The sequence below is a fragment of the Anas platyrhynchos genome, chromosome 9 (assembly GCF_047663525.1).
Source record: "Anas platyrhynchos isolate ZD024472 breed Pekin duck chromosome 9, IASCAAS_PekinDuck_T2T, whole genome shotgun sequence".
NCBI lineage: Eukaryota > Metazoa > Chordata > Aves > Anseriformes > Anatidae > Anas > Anas platyrhynchos.
In genome coordinates, this window is record NC_092595.1 from 801018 (window position 1) to 821889 (window position 20872).

Consider the following 20872-nt stretch of genomic DNA (forward strand, 5'->3'; position numbering starts at 1 on the left):
GCTGAGAAACACGGCCTGGCTTACTCAGGAGAAACAAACTGGTAGTTTGTTTTTTGTTTTTTTTTCTGTGACTCTCAGAAACTGGGGAAAAAAAAAAATCCAAACAAAACTTGCGTCTTGCCGTGTTTGGAAGCTTCGTTAGTGCCTGAACGGGGGCTTTGTCTCCGGGTGTGTGCCTTTGTTTTGAAGTGCGATCCTTTCTATATGTGGCTCTATGTGGGAACCCTTCGGTGCTCGGTACGTAGGCAGAACTTAAAATGACTTTGAGGCTTCTTCCCAGGCAGTGCAAAAGAAAAGGTAGTGAATCAGTGATATTAATAATGCAATTATGTGCTCCTCAGCCTTTGATGTGTAACAGTTAAAAATGTTCTTCTGGGGGTGCAGACACTTGCTTTTATGGCTTAGCTCTGCCAGCTGCTTAGAAGAAAGCCCCCGGAAGCGTATCTTGCTGTTTATCAGCATTTTACTGAGCCCCTGTATTTATTTGTGCCAATCTATTCCATAAATTAACCTTTATGATGTGATTTTTTGCGGAAAGTAGGCACAGCTCTGCTCCGTTCTTCTAATTAAATACAGCTAATGGTGGTATCTCGAGTGCAGTAGCTTGAACTTCTTTCACTCATTTTTCTGCATGACTGACAGAATTATTGCTTTGGGGTTTTTGTTTTGTTTTCTACAACTTGTTAGCACTCTGTCTTTTGTCACAGTAAGTGTAGAAATTACTTCATTTTCCTTAAATCTTTTCAGAAGCTCTGTTCAAATATTCTGTTTTTTAAGACTAGGATTTTTAACTTTCGTGCTCACTATTTTTAAATGAGTTTGTAAAGGTACGAGTGAGAATTCAGGGAAAGCAGTGATCTTTGTGAGCTTTTATCAAGGCGCCTCGCTGCGTGGTTCAACGTCGGTAGCTTGCGCAGGTGTTGCTGCAAGAGGAGGTAAGCTGAGATGCTGAGCAGAGGGCAGAGAGGAATCTTCCACGTGGGAAATACGAGGGGAAAGCTGATAAAAATAGCGGAGGCAGACAGTTCTGATGGATGTTTGGGGCATTATGCAAGCCTCTAAAATTGCCACGCAGCACGAGGAACGTTAATTGGAACGTGGCCGGAGGGCTCGCGGGCTTCAGTGCGGGATCTCCGGGTGCTTTCTGCCCCGCAGGCTGCAGGCTCCCTCGGTGCCGGCCGCGGGGCAGCGGGCCCTGTGCCACGCCGCCTGCCCCGGGACGGGACGGGCTCTGGGGGCAGCGAGTGCTCAGTGTAGGGCTTGGCCATCTTAAATAGCATGGCCCCAGAGCCGCTGCACTTCTTGCCCAGAGTAAAGCGTAGTCACACAGTTCTTATTGCTCCTTTTTGCTGTTGTTAACTAATTTGGAGCTTTTACGTGATACCTGGAGGCACACGGTTACCTGGCTTGCCTGAGACTGTTCACGTGTTGAACTGAATCACACCAAGTGTCCCTGTGCTCCTGGGCACTGTGTTTTTGCTATGCTAGAATACGCCTGCTACAAACTAAATGTAAGGCCAGAATGTATTCAAAATAGGGTGCTCTCTGCTTTCTGTGCAGGGTTTTGTTGGACAGGGACAGGCTGGAGCGCTGCCGGCGCTGCCTCTGACCTCGCAGCAGGCACAGGAGCAGCCCCAGCACCGCAGCCACCCCACGACCCACGCTGACACTGCACAGGCTGCTGCAGGCTGCCCTGCCCTGGGCGCCTGGAGGGGCATCCCTTTCTGTTTGCCCTCAAGCAGGATGCACAGCGAGGCCGGGCACAGTGCTGGGGCCGCTGGATGCTCACAGACGGCACGTGGCAGGCGCTGGGCTGGCGGGACGTGGTGCGGGGAGCTCTCAGCTGTGCCTGTCCCCCACGGGGAGCAGCGGAGCCGTGCTGTGCCCTGCAGCGGGGAGCAGCGGCACGGCGCCGCGGGGAGGTGGCACGAGGAGTGTTCTCCATGCCTGGTAATTGAGCTCAGATTTGATCTCGCTAATTAATCTGGCGTGTGCAAGGATCTGAGGGTTGCACCCAGGCTCCTGGTTTGTGGTTAATGCCATGACAAAGTGACCAGCAGGCGCAAGGGAAGGGTGGGCAGGGGAGCGGAGCTGAGCAGGGAGGCTCGCAGGCTGAAGGGTGAAACGGCCACGTCAGCACCCAGCCTGGGGCCGTGTCCCTCGGGTGCTCCCCAGGCCGGCGGCCGTGCTGTGCCCGCTGCTGGCAGGCGGCCGTGCTGCCATGGGAAGGGCGGTGGCCAGCGGTATGGGTTTGGTGCTGAACCCAGCAACCTTCCCGAGGTTACGGGCAGCTTTGGGGTAGAGCCTGGGCTGCAGTGAGGTGCCAACGCGCTCTCCTTTGCGCTGAAGTAGCCGGAGAGTCCTCGAGGCCGGGTGCCTGCATCTCGCGCAGTGACAATGCCTGCAGGTCACTTGTCCTCCCTGAAAGCACCAGCATCAGCTGAATCGCTGTTAGAGGCAGCGGTCGCTTCCCTTGCTGAGTCACGGACAGGCTGTATTTCTGCAGGAGTTCCTGTGGATGTTAGTACCCACATCCCGGATTTACGCGTGTCTCGTGCCGAACACGTGTGCGTACCCCTGTGCTGGTGCAGGTCGCTGCCCATGTGGAAGGCATTGCGCACGGTGTCATTCCGTGTCAGAATTCCACCGCTGTTACCAAAACCTCCCGGTTCTGAGCCTCAGCTGTGGGAGCTGTGTCCCAAGGCTCCTCACACAGCCGTGCTCTTGAGGAGAGCGCCCCAAAATGCTGCTTGCTACACACTCTTGTTAACATCGGCTGTGCAACCAGCGGGCACCTCCGTCCCCGTCCCATTGAGGAGTAACAGGTGATTAACAAATCAGGCACTTGTGTGAGCTAGGGGAGAGAGAAGAAACCTTTTTTACTTGAAACGGGGCAGCCGTACCCATCACACTCCTGCCCCAGGCGTGCAGGAGCCCCCGCTGTGTCGTGGGGCATCCCGCTGGGCCCCACAGCCCGTGGCGTGTGTCTGTTTGCAGCTCATCAAACAGGGCGGCCTCAGCGTGCAGGGGGCTGATTAATGAGGAACTTTGCTACTTTTGGAGAGCGCGTCGGGTTCTGGGTTGTGGTAGCAGAAAGAGCTGTTGGTTCTTACAACTTCTGGGTGTTTCGTTTCTGGTGAATAAAAGAGCTTTTTGTTATTTCAATTGAAAAATACTTCTCAGAGATTTAAGGCAAATCACTGGGTTACTTCTGATTTTAAAGATACGAGCTTCTTGTTAGACTCGCTTGGGAAATGGCCCTTATTCCGTGGTTTAATTTCCCCTGTAATTCCCAGGAAAATACGTGACTGCCCATTTGTACCATATATTATGTAAATGTTATGGTAAAAGAATTATCATATGGCTATGGTTTTACTACCAGGAACAGCAGCTGCAATTTTAATGCTGCGATGGGTACGTGAGTGCGTCGCAGCACATCAATCAATAGCAGAATGGATTAAAAGCAGCGCAGTCCTTCCTGCCATTTTGTGTCTCTGGCCTACGAGCTGAGAGCAGGGCAGCAGCTAATGTGCACATCTTGCTGGGCTAGAGGCAGACACTGACCTTTGCCTATTCCCGGTTATTAATACCCATCCATTTAATGCTCTCAGGTAATGTGAAGTACTGCCAGCTTCGAGAAGGGGTTTGATACATGCAATAGATAAAAAAAAAAAAAAGGGAAGAGGGAAAAAAATGTCAATTGGCGTGTTTCTTTAGTTTGAAGCCTTTCAGTTGCAGTAACAGTGGCTAATTCGTAACCTTGCTTTCTTTAAGGAAAAGGGAGTTTGTGGAATTTGCAGTGTAACTTTCTGACTCGGAAATAGCATTACTCTAATCTACAGTAAGGACTGGGCTGTGGGATTTGAACGCCAGTGCTGGAGTGGCCTGGCTGCTGTTGGGAGTCGCTTCAGATTGGTTAGGGACGTGAAGCTTGGAGAACTGAGCTCAGGAAGGTGCCTTGTTGCTGCCCAAGGTGGTAGCGCACGTGCATTTAGGGCACACACTCCATGACATTGCCTCTTCTGCTATTTATCCGAATTTTATGAACCGAGTGTGCTTGGATGCCCGAACTTCCAATGCGATGTCACACTGAGGTGTTTCTGCTAAGGCGGTTTCAGAGGCTGTGCAGTGTGCTCGAGACAAACACGATGAGGAGCTGCCTGAGAAGCCCACTGAAGGCAGTGGGAGGTGGCACTGCCTTCCCCAGCTACTCCGTCAGAGCCGAAACAGCACAGAAATAGCCTCTAAACGCTGCTGGTACTACTACTACCCAAACTACGTGTATTATGCAAAATATCTGGGTCACAGAAGTAACGCTGGCAGATTTTTCACAGATCTGGGCTCGCTTTGTAGTTGAACGCTAACGTGTGCCTGTGGGCTTGCTGGGCTCTGTCACGGGGTGCTGGGCAGGGGGGAGCTGTGAGGTCCCTCGGGGCAGCCCCGCAGCGGGGCACTGTGCTCCGTGGCCGCTCCGTGCCGCTGCCTCGCACACCGCTTTGCCCGGCGGCGTTCGGAGTCCCGGGCCGAGAGGGGTCTCCCTGCTTCCCGCACGCGGAGCGGCCAGCGCAGCTCCTGCGGTGAGAGCGTGAGACAGGTTCGGTTTGCTCAGCAGCAGGGATTACGAGAGGCTATTTCTCCTTTAACCTACCCTTCGCTGTTACCGGCCAGGCTGTTAATTAGCTCATTGTTTCGGCTTAATTTTGTGACAGCGCTATAATTACGTCTCTGGGTTCTGCCGTGGAGTAATTGCTGTGTCCTTTCCAAATTCATGTTGAGATATGTTATTGGTAAACTTTACATTTGGCAGAGGTGTTTTGCAAATACTCTAAGGCAGTCGGTAATTTTTGTATTTCTTTATTTAAAAGACAGCTATTTGGCAATTTTGAGCTTTGAGATTGTCCTGTCAGTGTAAATAGAATATTGATTTTATTCCATTTCCTATCTCATTAGAGTCATTGTCACGAGGATGGATTCATGTTGTGTAATTATCTGCTCTTGCTGACAGTTCCCATGTCATTGAGACTGGCTTTTGCAGCTTCCACTTTCTGTGAGCACAAAAATAGCATTCTTCAGTGCCGTGTTCTTCTTTATTGTCGTGCTCTCTGACTGTCCAGCTTTATACATCTTGCTCTGGGAGACGTGTGTGAATTGAGATAGAGAAGGCAGGAGCGTCCAGCAAGCCCAGTTACAGGAAGAGTCAAAACAATGGCTCTTCGGGAGCGATTTCCATTCCGCGCTCAGATGCCTTGCGTCTGTGTCAGGGGCTGTAGCGAGGAGGAGGAACACGCCATTAACCCAGCTGCACAGCGCTTCTTCATGGCGAGAGCGGGAAGTAATAAAAACCGAGCATATTGAATCAGAACTCAGACACTGTGATCAGGTGGCCCTTCTCGGGGTAGTTTCACTTTCCTGGGTGTTTTCAAGTAACGCTGTCATTAATTTGTGAAGCCGTTTCTTAATCATTTTCAGTGACCCTGCTGAGCAGGCAGCAAAGTCACCTCTGTTACTCCCTGAAGGAATGACTGCTTGGTGCTACTTCTCTCTGCATCTGCTCTGTGTTTTCTGAGAATCATCCTTAATCCACTTTCAATGTTTCTAACTTAGTTTTCCTCAGTTGTATCTGGTTCTGTGTCCGTTTGCATTCCCAGCAATCAGTGAATACAAAGTTACGCTGTGGCCAAATCAATGTTGCAGCAGTCCCAAGACAAGTAGGAAAAAAAACAACAAACCTTTAGTATGGAATGGCCGGGTAGGTAGATTCTGGAAACTGCCAGCCCCCAGATAAACTGCAAATAAATTAAAAAACGAAACACAAACCGTTCAGCCCCTCACCTACAGTCCCCCCCTGGCTCTGTTGCAGTGTCTCCGAGCTGCTCGGGGACACCCCAGGAGCGGCCCCGGCTGTTGGTGCCGGCGTTGTGCACACCCGGGTGTCCTGGTGGGGTCTGGGGCTCGCTGGAGCCTCCCTCATCGGCTCGGGACGGGGCTTGTGGGGACCAGCGAGGGTTCTGTGACCTCCTCTGGCCTGGAGCGGGTCGGTTCCTGCAGGAGGGCTGTTTTAGGGCTGACAGCTCTGGGTCCGTCTCCAGGGGTAAATCCCAACCCCGCTGCTCTGCGGGCCCTGCTGACAGCCCCCCCCCGGGAACGGGGGGCAGCACATCGGGGCGGGAGGGGCGGGGTGCAGCCGTCCCGAGGCTTCCTTTTCACCCCTTTTCACCCCTTTTCACCCCTTTTCACCCCTTTTCACCCCATTTTCCCCCCGTTGGCTGTGTGGGAGCTGCGGCTTCTCCCCGTGCAGCTTCGCAGCCGCCTGGGGCGGGCCGGGGCGGGCGCGGGGCCGTGACGGGCAGCCCCAGGTGGCGGGGAGGGGCTGGGGGGGGGCCGTGGGGGGGCTGCGGGTCCCGGGGGGCTGCGGGGGGGGCGGCTCCGGTGGGGGCGGTGCCCGCGGGGCCGCCCCGGGCCGTGCGCCCCCCCCCTTGCCCCCCCTCCCCGGCCGGGCCGCCTGAGGCAGCGCCGAGCGGCGGCGAGCGTCTGACAGGCGCGACCTCGCATAAGACGGCGGCCGCCATTGGCTCGCCGCCCGGCGTCCCGCTGCAAGGCGCACGGCGATTGGTTGCGGGGCGCGGCGCGGGGCGCTGTGTAACGTGTCTGTTCTCTCCGCAGGTCGGCACCGGGCTGCCCCCGACGGCCGCGCCGCTGCTGGGCCCCGCTGCTCGAGCGGCCGCCGCCGCCGCTTTTTGCCTTGCTTGCTGCCCGCCGCACCGCCACGACCGCCGCTAGCCCCGGCGCCCCCGGCCTCCTCGCAGCTCCCCCCCCCCGGCCGCGCAGAGCCGCCAGGTCTACCCGCGCCCGGCCCGCGGCCGCCCCCGGCCCGGCGCCCATGGGTGCCTGAGGGGGCCCCGCGCCGGCCCCGGCTCCCGGCGCCTCGCCCATGAGCGGCCCCGAGCCCTGAAGAGCCGGCGGATCGCGGCAGGGAGCGGGGGGGGGCGCCTCCGCCCTGCCGGCCCCTGGGCTCGGCCGCCCGCCCGCCGCTTCTCCCGGAGAGCTTTAAGGCCCCGTAAGGCCCAAAGATGGCTGTGAGCGTCACGCCGATCCGGGACACAAAATGGCTCACGCTGGAGGTGTGTAGGGAGTTCCAGAGAGGGACTTGCTCACGGCCAGACACGGAATGTAAATTTGCACACCCATCGAAAAGCTGCCAAGTTGAAAACGGACGCGTAATCGCCTGCTTTGATTCATTGAAAGTGAGTAACTCTTCATTATTTCCAAGGACGTACGGTTACCACAGCGGCGGCAGCCACAGAAACCCCGGAGCCCGAAAGGGAGACGCTGCTGCCTGCCGGCCCTTCTGCTGCTCTGATTTGTGTCCATGCTCGCTGTTCTGCTCTGCTCTTTTCCTCGGGGGAAGGGGAAGGGATAACGGGGGGAATGAGGGGAAGATGAGCCTCGCGGGGCTGGAACCGTCCAGCACGGCTGCAGCTCCTGGTCCTTTGGCTCCAAATGATTCCCTGCGTGTAGATAGAATAAAGGGCATTTCACGTAGAAACAGCTAAGTCACTGTGAGGATTCTTTGTTTTTAATAGCACAGACCACGTAAGCAATATGATGATTAGTTTCCACCCTGTAACTGCAAGTGGGTTGGTGGTGTCCCCGCACAGGGGGAGTGAACCTTGGAGAAGTGTTTTCCATCTCGCGTTGTTTGGGTGCCCCTGAACGCTGTGGTTGTGTTCCTGTGCTCGGGACTCTGTGGTTGGCCTTTCCCTGCTGCAAACGCACAGCTTTCAGGGAGGGAGAGCTCCCCACAGCAGGCAAGGTGCCTCCAGACAGGCTACAGGATGGGCACGGGGTGCTGGCAGCCTTGCTATGCTTTTTGGGGCTGCCTCTGAGCTGGGTCCTCTCCGTGTGGGGCTGTGGTTTCAGCGATAGGTGCTGAACGTGTGGGTTTCCAGCTCCTTCTCTTTGGTTTTTACAACTTAAATTACGCTAGCGTCTAAAATACCTGTGCCACAAACGGTACCTCAATTCAGTAGGGTCACTGAAATCAAAAGCTGGGAAACAACGGTGTCAGTGTCGTCCTGCAGCACGATCTCTTCTTGGAATGAGTCCTGGGAAGCGGAGCCAGCCACGGAGCGGGGGATTGCTGAGCGTGCTGAGGGGGAGCTGTGCACGGCAGCGAGCTCTGCAGGTCGCTGGTGCAGGCAGGAGGCGGGCTGTAGGGGGTTTGTGGGGATCCTGCTGTGCTCTGCCTTCAGACACGCGTGTTGCTGAGCTCTGGATGGATGGAAGGCCAACCCTCAGAGCATCCCCAGCCCCACCGCCCGGCCTGTGTCAGCGCACGGCAGTGAGAAGCTTTCGTTAATGTACTTCTGATTTTTTTTATTTTTAAAATGACAGCAATTACAATGCACAGGAGGAAATAAAAAACATTATAAAGCCTGGAGCTGCGGCACTGGTGTGTGCTGGGAGTTAGCAGAGGGCACGGCGCGGGGCAGAGCCGGTGGCATCACACCGGCCGCTGGTGGTGCTGGGCATGGGCGCAGCTTGGGGGGCACGAGAGCAGTTGTGGCACGGGGCGTGCAGCCCGGCACTGCCGCTGCTGCTCCGCACAAGGCAGACTCACCGCCACCAGGACACCAGCATTATGGCCATGGGCATCCCGTCAGCAGCGGGACAGCGCCTGCCTTCGCTGTAGGGCAGCATCCTGGAGCTACCGAGGCATCAGAAACCAGCGCCTGGAGGAGCCCTTCCCATCAGCGGGGTTCTGCTTCCATCCTCTGAAGGAAGGAGGTAATGATCACCTCTGTAAGGAGCTGTGAGGCCAGTGGCTAACAGCTGTAGGGAATAGCCGGCATTGTTGCAGGGCTTCGGAGCGCCCGTGGCAGGCTCTGGCACCACCTGAAGCCAGCGCAGCTGCTGGGCTGGGGGCCGGGACCGCATCTAACATCACACACAGCGCTCAGCAGGGGCCTGCGTTGGGCTGGGGGCTTCCTCCCCGTGCCGTGGGTCCCGGCGGGGGAGTGCGGCCTCCTTCCTGCCTGCTGCTGTCCTCTAGTGAAGGAGCCTGCCTGCTGTGTGAGTCCCTTCGATAAAGGGCAGCGGGAGCGTGTTGGCGCAGGCTCCTGTCCCGGCCGGGCGGTCGCTGTTTTGTTTTTGTTTCAGGTTTTTGCGTGCGCTAAGCTAAACAAGTGGGGAAAGCATAACAAAGTAACGGCTGCTATCACAAACACGAGATGTTATGCAAAAACAACTCAGGAAAGTGTTGTACCAGATTTATCTCTGCTCTGAGAGGTCAATGAGTCGTTTACCAAGAGATAGGAGGCTTTCGATGCGGACACGTGGAGGCAGTTTGTGCTGTTCCCTGAGAGGCAAACCTTTACTAAGGATGCACCCAGAAGCTACCATCCCACTGAACTGATTTCCCGGGGATGTGCATGCTAGCAGTGTTGGCACTGACTGGCTGCTCTTGCATGGTGCCCAGGCACAGCCAGGTTTTAGTCGCTGCGGTTTTCCTTACAAGCCCTTGGCACCCCGGGGAACGGCCTGGTGCGCCCGCAGAGCGGTCAGCCTGGGGACACTGCCTTTGCTTGTCATTTCGCAGGGAAGAAAGAAAAGAGGGAAATGAGCAAGGGTTGCAGATGGCAGCCCAGGCCATGAGCGAGGGGGGCACCTCATCTGGAGCCGCTAGGGCTGCGGTGTCCATGCGGGAGGGCTGCTGGGCTCTGCAGCACGGCGCCGGCCTGTGCTGCGGTCTGAGCAGCCCCCGTCCTGCTGCAGGGAGTCCTCGCCTCGGGTCAGGCCCGGGGACACCGCGGGGCTACTCGGGGCGCTGTGCTGACCAGCGTCAGTGTGTGTGCCATAATGTCACCTGCGGGTAATTTTAGGGGGGGTTGAAGACACAAACGATGATGCAGTGTGTTCGAATTGTCAGCTAAAGCTGGGTCAGCCTTAGCTCTGGCTTGCATTATTTAAATTTATCCGATTTTCTTCCTAAATTTGGATGCCTAAAAGTCTGTCAAACTGTCTGCAGCAGAAGTAAGCTATCGAGTTCCTAAGTCAGGAAACTGACTTAGGAACAGAAATTGTTTTGAGCATAATATTAAAACATTGATTTTTTTTTTTTAATTTTTCTTGGAAAAAAAAAATGCCTAAGCAGGATTCATTTCTGAAGCTCCATTAACTTCATCAGATGCTCTGATGGCTGAGTCACCTGCCGCTTCCTGGGCACTGCGAGGCAGATGCCCTGACATGGGGGGATGGATGGAGGGATGGATGGCAGGGCTGGGGGGGCTGCGGGTGCGCCGAGGACACCCATGCGAGCAGGATGCCGTTCCTCTGCACACCGCGTCCTTCGGTTGCCTCGCTGCCTTTTGTACCCATATATTTATGAAATTGTAAACGCACCAAGGAAAGAGGAGGGAGCAGGAGGGATGTGGGCTCAGGCTGCTTTCTGTCGCTGCCGTGTCCAGTGCTGCTGCTGGCAGGCGCTTCCCCAGCACCCGCGGTGTGCTTCCTGCACGGGCTGCTCACAGAGCTCCACGAGCTCCCAGGGGCCCCGCTGAGCTCTGCAGTTTGGCCTGAGCCCCCCTCCTCTGCTCGGGGCTGGTGTGTGCTCTGCGCACTGACCCTTCGGGTACCTTGTTGTTCCCCTGGGCTTGTGCTGCCGCTGGGCTGCTACTGCCCGTTACTTGGGTGTCCCGCTGCAATGCAGGAGCCCGATCCTCCTCTGCCTTCAGCACAGAAGCCATGAACGCCGTGTCTCGCTGCGTTTGTGAAACCCAGAAAAAGCCCCGAGCCCCAGGTTGAGGTCTGCCCACTGAGCGGGGCAGTGGGAAGCTCTGGTGCCTCCTGCCTGTCCCACTGATACCTGTTAGGGTGTCAGTGCTTTGCTGCCTGCTGCAGGAGTTGCTTTTCAAAAAGGAAACTCCTGAACTCTCTCGTAGTGACACTTCACTTTTTATCGAGTAGCCTTAAAAATATATAAAGGTGTTATAATTACAGCTGAACCTGGTGAGTGCCTTATTGCTGATGCCTCAGGGATGTTGTTGTTAATTGTTTAAATCTCTCTCTTTTGTCACTGTTTCAGAAAACAGGAATAAGTTTTTCACCCGTCATTGACTGTTTTGTTATAGTTGCATAAGGGTAAAGGACCCCACTGATTGCAATGCAAAGAAAAGAAAACCACTGAACGCATTTCTCTAATAATGTTAGAATTGTTGGTAACGTTAGATTGTTGGCTCTACGTCACCTTTAATTAAGCAAGAAAAGAAATCCAGAAAATTGGTAAGAGAGCGTGCTGGCAGGGGACTCCAGCAACGTGTCCTGCCCGTGGTGTGCCGCAGCACCCAGCCTGCGGGGTGGGCCCGGGCACGAGGGAAACACGGGGGGTTCCCAGGGAGCTGATAAAGCAGTAACCCGTGGAAAAGAGGAGGAAAAGCAGTGCAAAGTGGTCCGATTCCTCAGTCAGATCTGATTTGCCGTATCGGCTGTAGCTGGATAGGTTTTTCTCCTCCAGCCTGCCACCGGGCTGAGCTCCAGCAGCGGAAGCGAAGGGGCACACGGGCTGGGAAGGTGGTGGGGCCGTGGGGCTGGGCGGCAAGTGGCCCTCTGAAAACAAGGAGTCAGAACTGCGTGTTCCTCTGGGGGCACAGAAGTGGCATTTCAGAGTCTTATCGGATATCCAAACAAGAGCTGTGCCTCGCTAAGGTGTGCAGAGTTCAAATTACAGCTTAAGCTCTGCGCCTGCAGGAAGAAATCAAAAAAGAATTAAAGCAAACTGACAGGATTGCATTGCAACACTGCAGCTGGCAGAGCCTGCGCGCCCGTGCCAGGGCGGGCTTCTCTTGGGTATGGCTGGGGCTGCTGCTCCGCGCACCATGAGGAGTTCCTGAACTGATTCGCAGGGAAAACTTGAAGTGGCATAAAATAAGATAAGCTCACTTCCAAAATATTCAGTCATTTGTCCTACATCTTCAAATGAGCGATCGGAAGCCGCCTGCGAGGCCTCTGTCCGTTTTGGGATGACCCCAAGTCTCTGTTTCTCGGGTTTTCTGAATACAGCTGCCTGGTTGCCAAGGCTCGCCCTTAAACTTGCTGGAAGCAGCAGATTACATCCAGGACTGAATGATCACATCTGGTTTTTGACTTTGGAGAAGCTGCTGTTTATTCGCTGGGACTGCGTGGTGCTACTAGCCCAGCTGGCTGCCGGTTAGGAAATAAAACCCGCGTCTTTCTTAGAAATCTGCGCGGCGCTTCAGGGCTCGGAGCAGCGCCTGCAGCCGGAGCTGTCTGCCCGGCAGGACGGGCCGGGACCAAGGCAGTTGCCTCGCCTTGCAGAGGGGATGCTGGGCTCGCTCGTGCTGCTCCGTGGGGAAGTGCTGGCGATGGGAAGGATCCTGCTCCAGGGCTGCTGAGGGAAGCGGGCGCTGCGTGAGGAAGGGGGCGGCTCTCAGGGGAGTGGAGCCGTTTGCCTTGGTGTGATTGCAGTGAGGTGGAGGGGAGCACTTCCAGGCTGACCCTGCGTACCCGTAAGGTGGCTGTGGCAATGGGGTGAGGGCTGGCAGGAGGCCCCAGTGCTCACCTTCCCGGAGGAAATTTTAGAGGTTTCCCGGAGGAAATGTTTAAGGTTAAACAGGGAGGTTTCTGCATCGCAGGAGCCTGGCAGGTTTTCGGCCACTTGTAGTAACGGTGCCTGGGGTGGGGAGCTGAAGCACCCTCACCTTGCACAGCTGCCTGTGCGGCCCTACAACACCCCTTAGCGCCCTCCCCTCCATTGGTGGGGTGGCTGCCGGGCAGGTCGGGGGCCTTGGGCTTTGCTGGGAGCTCCGTGCACAGTGGGAGCCTGTGGAGCCGAGGCGAAGGGGAGTGTGGTGGCCGAGGGCTGCGTGCCTGCGTCTGCTGAGCTGGGTGTGCTGAGCAGGGGGGTGAGGGGCTTTAGGGCAGCTGCAGCATGCGGCGTGCTGGCTGCAGTGGTGCTTCCACCGGCAGGAAAGTGGGTAGGAAGGTGCTTCCATCTCCGGCTGGAAAAAGGGCAAAGCAAAGGAGGGGAATTAAAGGGAGGTGAGGGAGACAAACAGAGGAAAGGCAGAGCTCAGAGGGAAACAGTGCTGCTGCACAGCCTGACAGGCACTGGGGGAGAAGCGGCTGGGCACGGTGAGCAGGCAGGTGGGGAGGGAAAGGGAGAGTAAAGTGAGATGGAGAGGGGGATATTCAGGGAGCTCGAGACCGAGAAGGGGATATTCAGGGAGCTCGCTGGGCCCAGCAGCACGGAAGGGCTCTCACACAGCCCGAGGACACGTGTTTGGTCTCAGCTCCTGGCAGCTCTTTGCAAGACCGTGTTTGTGGCTGGGGGCAAGCAGGGTTCTGCTGGGGCTTCACCTGTGTGAGCAGGGAGCAAACACATGGACGGATTTTTAGTACTGGTGTGGAGGAGACGTGGCTGCTGGGCGCCTGCTGCGTGGCTTCGCTAAGGCACCAAGAGTCCAAAGCGAGGCAGGGACTGGCTCCGGTATCGCAGGCCGGTCCTGAAGATTCTGGTAACGCCTCTCAGTTAGCACACGCACATCCCTGATGTGTTTCTGATGGTTTCAGGTGTGTGCTGCCCCAGTGAGGAGGCAATGAGGAAAGGAGTGCAGCGTGTGCTGAGGCTGTAAGGCTCGGAGCTGTGTTGTACCCGGCACTGCACAGCCAGACGTGAGGAGTGCGCTGCGCGCTGTCCCTGTACCCGCACAGCATCCCTACAGGTGCACGGCACACGCCCTGTGTTTTGTAGGTGCCTGTGGAAGCAGTGCAGGATGGCGTTGGCTGCCACTGACATGAAGGGCTCCCGAAATGTGGGCAGGGCGATGCCAAACTGTTTGGAGGTGTGTTGGTGTGTGCTGCTGTCTGAGGGGAAACATCCCTGCAAGTACTTTATTGTTGACTTTGTGTGTTCCTCTCCCTTATTAAGTGCAGCGGTTTGAAAAATGGCTGAGCTTGCCATTAATCTAATTTATTCCACGTGACAATTTTTAAAAATTAATCTCTGTGGTGTAATTATGCTGTCAGGACAACTTGCTCAATTTTCTGCTTTATCCACCACAGATTCCAGTAACTTCCTAGAACCGAGATGCTCCTTTCCCGGCGGTTTTTCCTGCCCGCGTGTGGATGTGTTGCAGTGAAGCCGTTGTTTGTGGTGCCTTCCCCCGGGTTGCTGTGTGTGCAGGTGTTGCCTGCTGAGCCTGGCCTCGCTGCGCATCCCAGCAGCTGCACCCTGCTGCCCGCGGCCGCTCAGGTCTTGTCAGCCCGCTGGGTGTCTGTCGTGCCCCTGGGTCTGTGTAAAAAGGAGCCTTCAGGGGCATTCCAGCGGCTGGAAAGGCCGTCTGTGAATTGAGAAAGTCTGCTTTGTGCTTATACAAATTGAGAAACCATCGGTTGCTAAAAATACCCCGCGTTTAATCTGTGAGCCTTGCTCGGCGCTGCCGGGCGTCCCCGCGCTCTGGGCACAGCTGAAGGGCAGGTGTCCAGCGCCGTGCTGCTGCTGCTGGCTCAGGTGTTGCTCCATTTAAATGACCCTTAATTAAATGTTACCAGGTGACTACCGAAGGTTTGTTTGGATCATCTGAGGAATTACTGCGTTCACCTTGCCTGTAACATCGCTGGAAAATGTTCTTGGCCCCCAGGAGCTGGGAAGTGCCGGGCAGAATGGGGCAGGCAGCAGCGCAGGGCCCGGGGCAGGGCCAGGAGGTGTCTGGGGCCTGCTGCAGGGCCGGGGCTGCTGACAGCGCCCAGGGGCAGGGTAGGGGCAGGCAGGGTGCCTGCCTCACCGCCTCGCTCCCTGGTCTCGCTGTATCCCTGGAGGGAGGAGGAGGAGGAGGAGGAGGAGGCCGATGCTTTCACCTCCGTGACTGCTACGGCCTCGCTCGTGCTGAACTTGGGGAAAACTGGCTTCTCGAGGGAGCCGATGCGCTGGGCTGCTGAATGTTGCTGGTTGTTTCTGTACTTCGGAAGGCTCCCACACATGGAAACATTTTAATTTCCCCACCAGCTACACGGCTCTCGCTTCAACCGAGAGCAGCTCGAGTCTCCAGGCCAGAGACGTGTTTTTGTGCTCTGCAGATGTTATCTGCTCAGCCTGTTTGCTCTCTCGTGCATAAGGGAGAGGTAATGGAACTGCTGAAATGTCTTAATAACGAACTTAAACTGCCATTAGCCAATGCCACTTCCTCCGGAGACATTGCCAGCCTCGGTCGGGTGCAGCTGAGCCGCAGCAGCGTGGCGCTGGGGAGCGGCACTGCCGGCACTGCCCGTCCTTCACAGCGCCCTGCTGGGGGCTCGGGGCTGCACAGGGCCCCCCCAGCGGCACCCAAACCTCCTCACACCATGCCCGTGGGGCAGGCTGCCGCCTCTGCCGCCGGCTCTGCCTCTCGGAGCTGCCTGCTCTCGCTGGGGAGCTCTGCGTGAGCGCTGCCGGCTGCTTGTTGCAGGGCGCAGAGCAAGGCTGTGTTTCCTTGCGGGTGTCCGGAACACCCCTCGGTCTGCAGCAGGGATTTTGAAGGGCACCTGGGCTGGCTGCGCTCTTTGAAGCCGTGTCCCCCCTGTGCAGCCTCTGCCCCTCACTCTGCTGGCCGCAGTGCTCTGGGGGTGCCCGGGCTGGAGCCTCGGCCGTGCTGCTGCGGGCCCGGGACGGTTCGGCTGTTGGTGCCCGTGCTCCAGTAAGCAGCTGGAGGGACTTCTGACCACACAGCACTATTTTGGCAGATTTTGTGACTCTCTAACTTTAGAAAAATAAACCTCGCCGCCTGCATTTTCCACCAATCCGTAGCCATTGGCCGTCGCTGGAGCAGCGAGGACGCAGTCAGCCTCACGTCTGTTCTCGCAAAGCCCGGGCGTGCTGCAGGGCCTTACACACACCAAAAGCACCTTCTGCTGTTTACATCTCTCGTCTGCTCCTCTTACCCAATTGTTGTGTATTTCATAAGCTTCTTTGAGCTCTCAGTGCCTTTTCCCCCCAGTACTTCCCCTGGAAGAGTTCTGTTTTAAAGATTTCCCTTCCAGCCGTGTGGTAAGGCTGTTCCTAACCCGTGCCACAGCCTGGTCTGCTGCAGGGGCTGGGGGGTCCCCGCCTGCTGGGAAGCCTTTGGACACGTTTGCTGGTTAAAATAATCCCGATGTGTCAGCCTGGGTTTGCCCACCATGCTGCTCGCTCGCTACCCGTGCTTGCACCAAGGGGTTCTTTTCTTAAGGACTCATAACCCCCCGCTCCTCGCGTTATCTAGAGCTCTGTCACTGCTTCTCCTGGTCTGCCCCGAAAGCTGAACCGCGTGCAGGCAGCTCGGTGCGGTAATTTCTAAACTCTGAACTTGGTTAACTTTTCTTTTCTCTGCTGTTTAACCATGTGCTCGTTATGTCTTTTTCTTCCCTTATTTGCCTATGCCATAAAAAACTATCCATCTAGCTTCTCTTCCTTCTGGCTTGGTCCAGTTGCTTTATCTGTTGTCTAATGATTTTAAACTTTCCTTTCCACTGTGCGTGCAGGCCCCTCTAGATTCTGTAGTAAAATAACCAAATTTGCATTTTTCTAGCATTGTCCCCTGCTAACGTCTGGTGCTGTTATCCCCTCGGCCAGCTCCTATGCTCCCTGGGCGCAGGCTCGCTGGGGGTGCCCCAAAGTGAGCGAGCTTCCCGTTATCCCAGGCTGTTGCTGCTTCCCCCACACCCGGCTCTCACTGAGCAACGTTCTCTCGCCAGCCGCTTCCTCGGCCGCTGCCCCACTGCTTCCCCCGTGCCCTTGCTGCTGGCAGCCTGTGCGGGCGTTCCCCTGCGCTCTGCTGGGCTCAGAGCCTCCAAACCCTGAGCTGACAGCGAGCACCCAGCCCGGGAGAGCTCCCGCAGTTACTCCATGAGTGTGCTGTGAGGGTGCCTGGGAGGAAGCCACCTCTCGGCCCGCGGCAGGGCAGGTCGGGCTGTCGCTGTGTTAGAGCTGTGCTGGGCCCACCTGCAGTGTGTGCCGGTGTGATTGTCCCTGGGGATGGGTCCTGCCAGACCCAGTACACTCGGGCACTGCACGCTCAGGGCAAGGCGCATTGGGGTGGGTGTGGGGATGGGGCTGGGGGCTTGGCAGGGACCCGCCGTGAGCAGGGCAGCGGCACCAAGCCACCGCGGGCACCCAGCGCTGCCCGCGCGTAAAAATAACCCAGCGGAGCCGTAAACAAGCTATTTTTGTCTGGGGGGTGACCACATGTCGGTGACTCATGGCCTCGCCGTGCTCGGACACTCGGGGCTTGCCCCGTGCCCCCAGTGCACACAGCGACGGGGCCCGGCGGGGCTGCAGGCCTCGGGTACGAGGTGTGGGGCCGGCTGCCTCCTGCTGCACGGCCTGGCTGGCACACGGGGATGTGTCCTTTCCCATACAAGTCCCATAGTTTGTGTGGCAGTGAGCAATGCCATAAATGAGGCACTCCTCGTTTTCTGTAGGCCTTTTCCCTACCCAGTTCCAGAGATTCTCATTTACAAGAGTGGGTAAGGCTTCCAGGAGCCGCAGCTGCCTGTCCCAGGCCTGTATGTTAGCTTACCTTCCCCCCACTTCACGTGCACAGCTAAACCACCTGCACTGCGCCAGGCTGGAGCAGAGCCCCTCCGTGCCGCATCCATCGCCGAGTGCTCGGGGTCGTGCGGCTGCACGCAGCTACCGCGGCTGGCGGGGCCAAGCGGGGGGCTGAGCAGCTGCGGGTCAGAGGGAAGCGCTGCTGCTTGCCGCGGGGGTGTCTGTCCCAGCCCCCTCGCCGCCCGCAGCCAGGCCAGGAGCTGCCCCGTGCTTTGGCTGGCGCTGCAGGAGCTGCCGCCCGCCTGCCCTGGCTTGTGCGGTTGCTGCGGCCCCCGTTGCAGCTCCCCGCGTGGCAAACGGGCGGACCCCAACCATGCCCATCTCCTGCACCTGAGCCAGAGCAAGAGGAAGGCGCCCGCGCTCTGCTGGAGGTAAGGACCGGGGCGGTGGGTGGGTGCTGGAGGTGAGGATGTGTCGAGCGCTGCCCTGGGGCCGGTGGCAGGGCAGGTGGGGCAGCGGGAGCCCCACGGAGCTCCCTGCGGGCAGCCAGCCCTGAGCCTGAGGATGTGGGGTGCTGTGGGGCCGTGCTCGGCTGTGTGCTGCCTGCGGGGGGTGAGGGCATGGTGCCTTTGGTGGCGGTGAGTGTGGGGCCCAGCTCCCTGCCATAGGGATGCCGGGCAGGGTGAGGGTGGAGGGAGGAGACCAGGCGGAGGCTCCCTGGTGCCTGTCGGGGATGTGGTGCTGGGGCAGGACGGGGCTGGCCAGGGAGTGATGGGGGGTTGTGTCTGTGGCCATGGCAGGACGCATGGGGTGATCCCGTTAACCACCGCTGCCGTCCGGGTCGCTGCCCACGTTGCAGGGCTGCAGGAGCGGAGCTGGTGGCCTTGGCACTGCGGGGGCAGAAGGCTTGCACTGGGAGGTGGGGGCGAGGCGTGCTGAGGGGCTGCGGGTGCTGGCCAGCTCCGGGGTGCTGCAGCGAGCAGGGACTGCAGCACCGTGTGGCTGAAGGGCCGCGAGGATGCTGGTGAAGCTCTCGGAGGGATCGTGGCGGTGAGCCTGCCTGTGGAAGGCAGCGTCTCAGAGCACTGCTCAGTGGGATGCACTGAAAATAATTTCTCTGGGCTTTGGTATCGATTCGCAGAGAGCTCGCATCTGAGTGACTGACCTTGAGTTCAGGGGAACGTTTTAAGTACCTGAAGATACTTTCCCTGTCGATACCGAGGAGCTCAGGCCCTGGCCGGTTTCACACGCTGTCCTTCCCAGCCCAGCTTCTCGCCCCCATCCTCCAGGGCGGAGGCAGCGTGCTGCTGGCTGCCTGGGGGGGCCCGAGCGGGGCAGGCTTTGGGGAGATCTGGTGGCTCTGCATTTTTGTCAGCGCTGAATTTAGCTGTCACATGTATTCCTCATGGGGCATTTCATGATGCCGAGAAGTGCTAGCGCTGAAGGAGCTCGGCCATCTCCAAACGGGCTGAGGCCAGGCTGCGGTCACCGTGGCCCTCGGCTCCTGTGTGCTCAGTAGCTCCTGCGCACAGGGAGAGCGGCTGCTCCTCCCTCAGCTGCCTTGGCAGTGGTGGAAGCGGCCGCCTGAGTGGGAGAGGGCCTCGGGTCCTGAGCACAAGTTTCCAATTTTTGACTGGAACATCAGACAGTTTTTCATCGGAGCTGCCAGATGCCAAAATCAGCTGCAAGCTGCCTGTACCAGCGGGATCCTTGCCAAACGAGGGAGTCCAGCAGGGTTGATGCAGATAAGTCTTGCCAAGCGTTGAGTGTCTCCTCCAAGGCTCTGAAGGCCTGCATCTTCCCCAGGCCCTGGCTGGATCTGGGGCCGGCTGCACCCACAGAGCTCAGCTCTCCTTCGGTCGGTCCAAGGTCAGTGCTGTCCCTTGTCTGAAGTGCCCAAATGCAGCGGGAGCTCAGGAGGTGCAGGTTGGGTCCAGCCTCCAGCCGACCCCTGGCACAGCCACCTGCCTCCACCTTGGCTGTCTCAGGGCAGGGGCACGCAGCAATGGGGTGGCCAGTGCCAGTGCGGACACGGACCTGGCCAAGAACCTTTCACACCTGAATTTGCTTGAAAGAGATTTTGCTGGGAGCAGCAACTGAAGGCCCAGAGGCGCAGGAGTGGGGCAGTGACAGAGGTGGTGCTGGGGTCGGGGTGCTGGGGTGGCCGCGGGGCAGGCTGCAGGGCTGTACCTGGGCTCCCCACTTCGTGCACAAAACGCAGACCCGGGAAGTTTCGTCTCACTTGTGCAGAATTGCAGAGCTAACTGATATTTTGAAATTAGTAATTTTCCATTTTTCAATTGGCATTTGCCATTTAACTTTAGTTTAACAAAGTGCTGTATTGACGGCTGTTTCCCTCACCGATACGGTTGGGTAATTTGGGATATAATTTCGGAATGGTTTCAGTCCATCCAAGCTCGTTATTTTTCAATCAGTAAACTATTTGCTTGACGAACTTATTCCATTTGTATTTAAAATAGTCTGGATACTGTGCTGATAAGAGGAGGGAAAAGCACTACAAAGGGGATAGCAAGATTTAAAATACTCAATCTGCGAGGCAGAAGAGGAGAGGATCTCAGAGTTGTGGTGCAGGCCACATCCCTGACGCCCTGTGGGTGCAGTGGCATCCTCGGGCCGTGCTCCCAGCCGCATGGGGTCGGGGACGTGGCTGCAGGTCTCACCCCACACCGGCACCGCTCTGCAGTACGGACAGACAGAACTCCTGTCCGTCCCTGCCCTTCAGCTGTGGCGAGGGGCGGTGGGTGTGCTGTGTGAGCACGGGGCCCGATTTATTGCCGTGCCGTTGGTTTTGCTGTTACTCAGCAGTGACCGTACCGTGAGCGCAGAGGGGCCGTGCGGCGCTGGCAGGCTGCTGTGCTGAGCGGCCGCCAGGCAGAGAGGGCACTGCAGTCTGCGTCCTCGTCTCACCCAGCCCACGTCCCTGCAGCTCGGCGGGGGCTCGGAGGCTGCCGGCTGCCCCCTGCACGCACCAGGCTCACCCCAGCAGGGCCCAGTGTGTGCGGGAGAGCTGAAACGCTGCTCTGCGCACGGGAGAGCTCCCCTGGCTGCCCCTGTGCGCTCCTGAAATCACAAAAGCAAGGCTTTATTTTTAAACAATGGCAATTCCGCTTTAAATACAGCGTCCATAACAGAGACTGCTCCTGCGTGTTTCCTCGGGGGTGAGGATGCAAATTGCCCAGTTCAGGTCGCCATCCACCACCTCCTGGCTTCCACCAGGCAGAGGAGCCTTTTAAAGTATCAGCGCACTGCAAAAACCAATGGAAACAGTTGCGTCTATTTGTTTAGTCCTCTCTATTCATGTATTACTTCATTACCTTAACAGCCAGGGTT

The 20872-nt window shown here is 57.4% G+C and overlaps 1 protein-coding gene across 17 annotated transcripts in view; it reads left to right on the plus strand.

Annotated features, from left to right (window-relative positions):
* Positions 1–20872, plus strand: part of MBNL1 (muscleblind like splicing regulator 1) — a 65506-nt gene that overhangs the window by 14196 nt on the left and 30438 nt on the right. For 12 of the 17 annotated variants that reach the window (XM_027464626.3, XM_027464627.3, XM_072042669.1 and 9 more), the window contains exon 2: positions 6664–7244. The exons of 4 other annotated variants lie outside the window; for them this stretch is intronic. In XM_027464626.3, coding sequence (XP_027320427.1) covers positions 7071–7244 — 174 coding nt within the window. In that variant the 5' untranslated portion in view covers positions 6664–7070. Of the gene's footprint in view, positions 1–6663; positions 7245–17833; positions 17953–20872 lie in introns of those variants that run through there. One more of the 17 variants, XM_027464640.3, reaches the window with a different exon arrangement.